The 10,917-nt window shown below is 42.7% G+C and overlaps 1 protein-coding gene across 2 annotated transcripts in view; it reads right to left on the reverse strand.

The window, feature by feature from the left end:
* LOC133753729 (P2R1A-PPP2R2A-interacting phosphatase regulator 1-like) overlaps positions 1-10,904 on the reverse strand; it is a 75,798-nt gene extending 64,894 nt beyond the window's left edge. For both annotated transcript variants that reach the window (XM_062184424.1, XM_062184423.1), the window contains exons 1-2: positions 9,402-10,904; positions 6,600-6,789 (exon numbers count right to left, since the gene is read on the reverse strand). In XM_062184424.1, the coding sequence (XP_062040408.1) occupies positions 6,600-6,789; positions 9,402-9,450 (239 nt within the window). In that variant the 5' untranslated portion in view covers positions 9,451-10,904. The remainder of the gene's footprint in view (positions 1-6,599; positions 6,790-9,401) is intronic.
* Between the last annotated feature and the right edge of the window lie 13 nt (positions 10,905-10,917).

Genomic DNA, 10,917 nt, shown 5'->3' on the forward strand with positions numbered 1-10,917 from the left:
TCTTACTTCAGAATAACTTCTCTGGGGTTAGGCATTTGACATAGGGATTAACACATTGCATCCCATACCAGATTGCCTGGATTCAGTTTCCAGCTCTGCTCCTGATTCCAGCTTCCTGCCAATGCAGACCCTGGAAGCAGTGGTGGTGGCTCAACTGGGCTCCTTCCACTTGTGTGGGAAATCGGGATTGACTTCTGCCTCCCTGTCTTGTCCTCTGTCCCCTACCTCAGCTGTTGTCGGCCTTTGAGGAGTGAGTCAGAAGATGGGCGCTTGCTCTGTCTCTCTCGCTGCTTTTCTCTGTGCCTCTCATATTTAAAAACTTTTTTAGAAAAGGATTAACTTTTCTGGTCGCAGCCTAAGCTCGTTACAGCAGCACCAAATGTGCCCTCAGGTCATTTGGGCAAGTTCTCCGACCTCAGACATGTCATACTCATTCCTGTCACTTCCTTCTGGTGGGCCAGGGACACTGGACTCATCCACTTTCCAATTTGTATGTCTTTAACTCCTACTAGATAAACATGTTATTAACCCTCACTTTTACTTTGTTAGTCAAGATATTATGCTATGGAATTTAAGACTATAATTATACTCTAGCATAATTGAGCCATCCAGTGGGGCTGTGGGGCTGTGGGCCCTTTTACACATAGGTAGAATGTCCCTCACAAGCAAGCTGTCAGCTGTGGCTGGAAAGCCTGTCTCCAGACCGACTGGCATCTCTCCCACTAATAGCTTCTTGTGCTGCATGTATGACCTTGTGGCTTTAAATCACACCTCCAGGGCGGCTGCAATCTTCCACCCAGAACTGGCAGGGGAAGGGGCTGAGCCCCTGGGGGGGGGGGGTCAGACTGGTTCCAGGAGATCCAGGCTATCTTGTGTGACCTTATGGCTTTAAATCACACCTCCAGGGTGGCTGCGATCTTCCACCCAGAGCTACCAGAGAAGAGGGCTGGGCCCCTAAGGAGATGGACAGTCTCCAGGAGACCCCCTGCTGTCTCCTGAGTCCCAAGCCAATCAACATCCATATGTGAAACTCCCTGTTCAGTGGGCAGCTCCCAGGAGGATAACCCAGTGAACAGATAGTAATGCCTTAAAAACCCGGGACACTTCCTCAAAGCCAGTGTCCTGCTCTCCTCTCAGAGCAGATGCTTTCTCTCTTGCTTGCCAATCAAATAAAAGTTTCTGCCTCTTTGCAAACTGTTTCCCGACTTTTTATTTCTATACTAAGCTTAGGAAAAGAACCCATGAGACTCGTCGCTCCGGCAACCGCCCTCCCCTCTGTGACCGGTAACAATGATTTTTTAGAAAACCCTTCAATTCCTTCATATAACAAAGCAAGGCAGAAGGGATAAGACAAGATATGCTGCCTCCCTAGTATGTTTCATACATTAAATTGATCTACATGATCCTTCAAGTACAAGTATATACTCTCCATCATCTATTTGCAACCTGTTTCTTTTCATGAAGACTGCCAACAAAACCAACATTCTTCCCACTGCTCTCTTCTACTAGCAGAGTGGGTCCAATAACAATTCCTTTATTCCTACAGTGGCACTAGAGCAAAATGCTGAACTTATAAAATGTTTTTTCGCCTTACAATATAAAGACAGCACTCCATCTTTATTTTTCTATCTGCCTATTTTGAAAAGGCAATGTATTATTTTTTGGTCAATTTTAGTTTGCTTTTCATTTTGTAACAATTATCCCCTACCTCACATGACCTGGAAACTGCATTTGTCTAGTGTTAATTCGTATACATGTTGATTAGTAGTGACCAGAACACTATGAGTCTGGAGACACAGGCCCCTAGTACTGGCTCTGTTGCTAACTTTGTCATTTTAGAGATGTATAAGCCTACATTTCCTCACACGTTCAAGAAGGAGGATAGATCTGGCCTCTGAGTCCCTCTTGAATGACCTATGATCTAGCAATACAACTATCAATTAGTATGATGTCCCAAAAAGTGCAAAGAGAAGACCGTGTAATAAATGCATTTTTCAGGCATTTTCAAAATATCTAGAAAACCATACTATACTGTGACACGGGATCCAAGATCACATTTTTTTTTTTTTAAGATCACATTTTTAAAATGTTTTACGAAATAGGGAGAGATCCAAGACGGCTGAATAGGGAGAAGCTGCACTGACTTCAGCCACAGATAGATACCTGAAAAACAAAGGAAAGACCAGATTTCCAGGGGACTGAGAGCAATTTTCAGTGGCAAATGGACAGAACAGAATAGAGATGCCATGGGGCAGTGAGGACAGAGGACAGACATACAGCCTCTGCTGCATGCCTCCAACAATTCCTGCATATTCACAGCTGGTGCCTAGCTGGGAGGTGCCTGCTTCCCAGGCAAGGTGAGGAGAGGCTGCCACCGCCAAAGCCAAGGGCAGCTTTGACAGAGAGAGAATTCCACAGTCCTCACTGGCTTTGAGTCTATCCTGGGGAACAGGCAGGGGGCTGAGAAAATACTTGACTCCATGAAAGAAAACCATCTTGGTTCTCCTCTCCTCTCCTCTCCTCCACCAAAGGGCCAGCCTAAACTTGCTGAGGGAGAGCTGTAACTGACCTCTGCCCCGACTCGCAGTACGGCAGGCAGCTCATGCCGGGAGCAGGGCAGCATGCAGGGTGGAGAGCAGACCTCCTGCACCCTGTGACTTGTGAGAGTTCAGGGCATAGCCCACAGAGCTGAGAGCGACATGCGTTGTCACTGGGTTCCTTCCTGTGCACCCACATGATCGGACTGCAATAACTCGGATTCCCTGTGCACTGGGGACAGATCTCCCAGAGTGCTCAGGGGACACACCATTAAGTGTGTCAATGTTCTGTAGGGACCACATGCCTGCGTGGGTGCAGTACACAGGCACCATGAGTTCACTCTAAACCGTGAATCAGATGGTTCACTTTGGCACAGAGAAGGGCTGGACTGTGACTCTACTAGCCAGCTCCAACATCCCTTCCCCCTTGTTGACTGAAGCCAGGGGTGTTACACCAAGCCCATCATGGGTGTCACTGTGGACTGTTACCCAACCCACAACAGCAGCCAGAGCTCCCTGGCCTCATCCAGCACATACCCCTGGAACTCTAAGGCAAATCTCAGGTACTCCACTGACCCAGAGGAGTACTTTTCAAGAATAAAGCTTTCGGGCTGGTGTCGTGGCTCACTTGGTTAATCTTCTGCCTGCGGTGCTGGCATCCTGGGTTTTAGTCCTGGTTGGGATGCCAAGTACTAGTCCCGGTTGCTCCTCTTCCAGTCCAGCTCTCTGCTGTGGTCCAGGAGGGCAGTGGAGGATGGCCCTAGTGCTTGGGCCCTGCACCCGCATAGGAGACCAGAAGGAAGCACCCGGCTCCTGGCTTTGGATCGGCACAGCGCTAGCTGTCATGGCCATTAGGGGAGTGAACCAACGGAAGGAAGACCTTTCTCTCTGTCTCTGTCTCTGTCTCTGTCTCTCTCTGTCTCTCTCACTAACTCTGCCTGTCAAAAAATAAAAATTAAAAAAAAAATAAAGCTTTTGATTAAAAAAAAAAAACTCAGAGGAGATAACAACAAGTGATCCCCCAGATGTGCACAAACCAGCACAGAAACACATGAAACATGAAAAAGAAAGGCAATGTGACTCAAAAAGAAACACAATACATTCATATGGGACTATGAAGAAAGGGAGATTGAAACATGCAAAGACTTCTTAGATAAGATCCCCAAAACAAGGCAATAAAAGCAAAAATGGAAGGGAAACAACAAAATGAAAAGGTAAACAACAGAATAGGAGAACATATTTGCAAAGTATACATCCAATAAAGGATTAATATCCAGAATGTATAAGGAGCTCAAGAAACTGAACAACAACAAAGCAAACAACCCAGTTAAGAAATGGGCAGCGGTCAGTGCTGTGGCATACCAAATTAAGCACCCCCTTTGGGCACTGGTTCAAATCCTGGCTGCTTCATTTATTTTTAAAAAATATTTATTTATTTATTTATTTGAAAGGCAGAGTTAGAGAGAGGCAGAGGTGGAAGGAGAGAAACAGAGATCTTCCATCCGCTGGTTCACTCCCCAATTGGCTGCAACAGTCAGAGCTGCACCAATCTGAAGGCAGAAGCCAGGAGCTTCTTCCAGGTCTCCCATGCAGGTGCAGGGGCCTAAGGACCTGGGCCATCTTCTACTGCTTTCCCAGGTCACATCAGAGAGCTGGATAGGAAGTGGAACCGACGCCCATATGGAATGCCGGCACTGCAGGCAGCAGCTTTACCCGCTACACCACAGCGTCAGCCCCTGCTTCACTTCTGATCCAGCTCCCTGCTAATATGTCTGGGAAAGCAATAGAAAATGACCCAAGTGCTTGGGCCCCTGCACCCACATGGGAATCATGGAAGAAGCTATGGTTCCTGGCTTTGGTCTGGCCCAGCTCTGGCCGTTGCAGCCATTTGGGGGGTGAAACACAGGATGCAAGATCTCTGTCTCTCCCTCTCTCTCTGTAGCTCTGCTTTTGAAATAAAATTTTTAAAAAGTAAAAAAAAAAAGCATTAAAAAACAAAGAAATGAGCAAACGATATGAACATTTTTCAAAGGAGGAAATACGAAGAGTCAACAGACACATGGATCACTATTCATCAGGGAAATATAAAAATAAAAACCACAATGAAGTATCACCTCACTCCAGTTAGAATGGCCATCATCCAAAATCCAAAAATAATAAATGCTGGCAAGGATGTGGATAAAAAGGTACCCTAATACAATGCAAATGTAAATGGCAATGTAAACTGGTACAACCATTATGAAAGACAGTAAGGGAATTCCTCAGAAAACTAAAAATAGATCTACCATATGACCCAGCTATCCCACTCCTGGGAATATATCCACAGCAAATGAAAGCATCATATGAAAGAGTCACTTGCACTCCCATGTTTATAGCAGCTGAATCCACAATAGTTAACATATGGAACCAACCTAGATATCCATGAACCGATGACTGGATAAAAGTGATATATATACATGATGGACTATTATTCAGCCATAAAAAAGAATGAATTCCTGATATTGGAAACAAAATGGATACAACTGGAGATCATTATGCTAAATGAAACAAAAATATCATTTTCTCTTATATGTGGTAGTTAATATATATATACTATAATTTTAATGATGTAATTATTTTAAAAGTTAATTTATGTGAGTAAAATGGACTTTTCATTGTTTATAGCCCTTGCCTATATTCCTACTGTACTACAGTCTTATTAATTTTTACCTGTTGAACTCTTTATTTAGTGGAACATTAAGCTTTTGACTATAATGTAAATTTAAAATGTTATCTAAAAAATTTAAAAAAGAAACAGAGAAAAAAGGAAGGAAGAACTGTATCTATAAACTACATTGAATCTCTTCTCTTTGTATTAGTTTCATGTTCACATGAGAATTTATGAGAACTAAAATATATAAATAGCAATCTTTTATAATGCCAAACCTTTGGATAAGTACAGGAAAATACAGCTAACCATCATTTGGTACAGTGTTTTTAAATCTTTGTCTCATCAGGACTCTAAGGAGTGTTTTTAGCCATTTTCCCCTAATCACTCCCTTCCATGAAATTTTAATACCACAGATATATTGTATATATGTTTATATGCAATGTATACATGTGTGTTTTATGCATAAAAATTAAAATTTTTATCACACTCCCCAGGAATCAATTTCCTCCTCTCTTGGGGGGAATATTACCCACTGATAATATGTAATTTAAGAAATAAAGCTTCCGTGGGGGCTGGCATTGTGACATTGCAGGTTAAGCCACCACTTGCAACAGTAGCATCCCATATCTGAGTGCTGGTTTGAGTCTCTGATACTCTGCTTCTGACCTATCTTCCTGCTAATGCACCTCAGAAGGCAGCAGAAGATGGCCCAGGTACTTGGGCCCCTGCCATTCATCAGGGAGATGAGGATGGAGTTCCTGGATCCTGACTGTAGTCTGGCCCAGACCTGTTGGTTGTGGCCATTTGGGAGCGAACCAGAAGATGGAAGATCCATCTCTGTCTCTCCCTCCCTCTCTGGTGCTCTGCATCTCAAATAAATAAATTAATAAGTATTTTTTCAAAAAAGAAATCAAGTTTCTGTGATAGCTACACTTTTTGTTTCAAGTTGATTTGCTTGGCAACTATTTCCATCTTGAATTTGCTGGCAGTGAAGGTCCAAGGAGACAAAGCTGCTGAGAGAATGACAAGAATTACAGTCATGGTAGAACGCTCAGTTTCTTCAAAGGAGTGAGGAAGAGATGGGGTGAAGTTAGGAACAAAAAGTTGTTCTCCACACCAACTGTTCGCTGCTTGGGGGTCCAGATGGACTCTCAGGAGAGGATGTTCAGGAGAAGATGTCAACCTGGGGGGCGGAGGTGTGGTGGGGCAGGGTGGGGGAGGGGGGAGTTGTTGAGGTATTTTTCTTCAGGTCTGCCCATCCCACTTCCGCTCAGCTAAGGGCACCAACAGCAAGGGAGACAGATACCTACAGAACTTCCATTAATAAAAAGATAGGAATATTATGGGAAGTCACTTTCTTGAACACTTGCCCCCGACCCACTTGACGCCTCCATTTTCTCAACCCTGCTCACCCAAGTCCATTGATTATAGGGGCGCTGGTAGATCTTCTCAGGATGTTGCTGTCTGTGTTCTCGGTATTCGGTTGCAGCTCCAAGTCTACTTCCATTTTGTCCTGGACTCGGTCAGAGTCCAGGATGAAACCACTTCTTAGCTGGAAAATCTCAAGACTCTCTGACCGTCCTTCACACGAGGACCCGTAGACTGGATGGGGAGATGATATAAGAGAGACAAAGGAGAAAAAGAGAAAAAGAAAGCTGTTAGATGAGTGGGAGTGCTCACGCTCACATCCTTAGCACCCCTGGCAGCCCTAACACCACTGGCCACAAAGTTGTGAAGGACTGGCTCCGAATACAATGACACTGAAAAGTTTCCCCACCTTTAAGCCTTTAATGGGAATAAAAACTTCATCTCAGTCACCACCAGGAAGCTTTCTTTATCTCTCTCAGTCAAAGCAAATCCATATAAGCCTTGACTGAAAAAAAACGATAAATACAATTTCCCCGGCCTCTGAGACTCAGGCGGGTCCCGCCCCTTTGCGCATGCCCCCTTGCTGAGACAAGGCTTACTGCGCAAGGAAGTAGCGTCACATTAGACAGGGGCACTTGCACAGTTAAGGAGCCCCGCCCCGCCCCCCGCCCTGCACATGCCCAGTGTTCTGCCTTCCTCTCTCAAACTCTGGCTCTCTGTGTGTGTTTGTTACTGTACTAACCCTGGCATAATTTCCTTTACCTTTATTTAGAAAGAAAGGTTTGGGACGAGTGAAGTGTATAGAAGTGGTGGCTTTTCTGCTCTATGTCTAATACTCAGTTTTCTCTTTTGGCTGTCCCCTCTGCCTGACGCCAAGACGCTTGTTAGCTTCCTTGATGTATTTTTCCAGGCTGTAACAGCAGACACACTATATCTTTGTAATTGGGAAAAAAAAAAAAAGCTATAGTCTGAAAAGAAGAAATTACAAATTACACTCCTAAGCACGTAGGGTCTTGGTAAGGTGCCAACCTATTGAACCAATTTTGCATACATAATGTGGTTTCATTTAGCTTAAAGATACAGTATGTACTTTTACATTGTATGAAATCTGGCTCCTGGCAGCTATTCATCTAAGAAATAAAGTCTTCAGAAAATTCACAAAGAGTTAAAGCAGTGAAAGCTTATTTTAAATATCTCAGAATTCAGGATCCATCCAAGTCAGAGTTTGCATTTCAGATGGGATTGGAGGCTATATATGCCCAATACTGCTGTGGCTCATAACGCCCAAAGAACAGCCCTTTTAGAATTTTCACCACTAATTAATGAGACATATGGAGTACTGAAATCTCACCTCTATGCTAATGTAAATCACACATTTTAGGAAACCAGTAGAAAAGGTAAATGAACCTATTGAAATGGTAGTTATTAATAAAAATAGTCCATAACAGTAGTATAGCAATTTTCAGCTTGCAAAATGTTTCACATACTTATCTCAATTGGTTCAATCACCAAGCCTGCTCAGCTAATCAGTGGTGAATTTAAAATAATGGGATTGTCTTGAGGCAGTTCGTGACAAGTTATGACATGTAAGATCATTATCATTTATTCTTTGCCCATGCTGGGAATAGAATAGGAAAAGCTTGATTATATTAGGCAGAATTAGATGAACTGAATCATAGCCATGAGGATGATTTGGAGTCTCCATTCCTGATGTAAGACAGGTTAATAATAGTTATCATTTACTGGACACTTATCATGTGGCTGGTACTGTCCTAATCAATTTAAATATGTGATTGCATTTAATGCTTACAACAATTCTGTGAGGTCGGCACCACCACAATGCCCATTTTTCAAAGTAGGAAACCAAAGCCCGGAGGGATTACTCAAATTCCAACTACTAAGTAGCAATGCCAAGAATCCCCTGTCTTTCTGTTCAAATAAAAGGACAGATAAGGTACCTTTGAGTATCTCCCTGGACTCTATTTTCTGTCTTCACAAGCGTGTAATAAATACTTATTGAATTATTTTATGGATAATTTTTAAATAACCTGTCCTTCATGGTTGCTTTGTAAGGTAGATAAATCATTTCCGTTTTATAGTTGATAAAATTCCAAATAAATTAATGGCACATAATTAGAGAGCAGCAGAATTCATGCTGATACCAATAGCTCCCGAAAGCCGCTGTTAAAATCCCCAGGGTACTTGGAAAGTTTACAAAAATTATAATTAAAGCTGGGTGAAGTCAGGATGGATACAAAAGACAGTGGTTTTAGGCTGAACAGAGGCTTAAGATCAACCTGTCTGAACAGCAGAAAGATATGGGGTACACAGCAGTGAGCAAATAGACCTTACCTCCGTTCTACTGCTCATTTTACTTTTAAAAGAGTTTGTTAATATTTTTGGGCAGCCATAAGGTTGAATGAATATATTTTAAATGGATAGACAAAAATCTCATGACACCTAAGCATTACAGATACTTAATTTTTAAAAATGTAATGACAATAACACTAAGAAAATAGATCAAATAAAACGATAAGGAAGGAGCAAACAAGAGACCACATTTCTAGAAAAAGAGTAGTAATATGAAATGACTAAATATATGAGATGGTAACAAATCCCCAGCTGTTACCAAATAGGAGGAACTCTCTTTTGACTAGAGAACAGCTACATGGCAGGAACCCAAAACCTGTAGATACAGACAGGATTCGTAGTACATAAATAGATTCAAATACCTAAAGGAACAAGTCCTACAAAGCCAGAGAGAATTCTGTATGCTGCAAGGCAAACATAACATTTAAATAAATCATTTTTACTTCTCATTTCTGCCTACACATTGTTACACCAACCTGGCTGCATTTCATGATCAGCTGGTCCTGTTCCGTTGCAATGGGCCATGATCTTGGACCTCCGGTTTACTCAGATCTATACGTTGGCACTTCCACCACTCTCTCTGTATGTCCCAGTCTGCTGCCATCTGCCCCAGGCCTCTTACCTATAAGAGGTGTCTCACAAATATGTCATAATCAGCTCTTTATCTTACCAGTGGTCATGGAAACCTTAAAGGTACATTTCAACCTGTAGTTACCACAAGAGCAAGTCAAACACAAGTTGAATCCAAGACCACAAACCACAAACACCCCAAACTTCCCAAAAGAGTTACACGAAAGGTAAAGGAAACTAGGTAGGCAAGAACAGGATGAATCAAATCTCAAAATCATAGTCAAGGGAGCACCCTTCTCACATATCCTTGAGCTTCTCCTAAACAGGTAAGCTCCTGAAAGTTAGGGGATCTAAATTGTGTGACTCCTCAGAGTTAGGGATTGTGCATGTGTTCAACAAATCACTGCTTAACAACTATGTGTGCACAAAAGAAATGGATTCTAATTTTCCGAGCCGGAGGGGGATGGATAATGCTGAGGCCTTGAGATCCAAAGAGATATACGAATTGCCTAAAAACAGTTTCCCTTTTCTAATCTTCCTGACAGAAAAATACAAGCAATGTAAAGGGATCTACACAAGCAGAAAGCATAAGCATTGAGGAATAAAATGATGATTGGGTTGGGTGAATTTAATATGGGAAAATTCAATTGTAGAGGCAGGCAAAACCATTTTTGCTATATTTTGAAAACAATTTCCTAACTATTACATTTCCTACACTTTGTAAGTATGTGTGATTAAAGCAATACAAAGGCCTTCTTTACCCAGGGCCATTCAAGTGGTAAGGATTAAATGGGCTAATATTTGTACAGCTGTTTAGAACAGTACCCAGCACATAGTAAGTGCTATGTAGGTGTTTGTTGAATAAATAATTCCAAGCTTCACACACTATTGTTAGGATCTCCCTCCGAAAATCCTAGAAAGAAAAAAACCTGGCTCCACTATCTGTTCTTCAGGATCTCTCCTGATGTCATGGAATCTTAACAATGCTTGCAAAACAGAGAGAAGGTCTTCTCACTAGCTAAATGAGCTCTCATGAATTTGATTCATTTCTTATCCCGTTTTTATTTTTTTCACTTCCTTTTTGTCTAGTACATCCAAACAGATGATCTTTAAAAGACATCAGCCCCTCTAAACAAAGATCAGCGGAGTTCACAGAGGTTGAACCATACAAATTTGGAATGAAATAACGTGGAAATCCCATGTCTATTTCCTGTGAATATTGGCCCAGATTTTTCCTGAAAGCTGATGCCGCCGGGTCTCCAAACCATTGGTGCTTTTTGAAATAGGGCGGCAGAGTCCCCGAGCCAATGCCAACGAGGAAGGCACCGGGCACCCTAGAAACGCTCCTCCCTTCGGGGGGCAGGGTCGCGGAGCGGGGCTATCACGCATGCTCCGTGCCTGCGGGCCCATTGGAGGGGCCGC

This window comes from Lepus europaeus, chromosome X (assembly GCF_033115175.1).
Source record: "Lepus europaeus isolate LE1 chromosome X, mLepTim1.pri, whole genome shotgun sequence".
Lineage (NCBI taxonomy): Eukaryota > Metazoa > Chordata > Mammalia > Lagomorpha > Leporidae > Lepus > Lepus europaeus.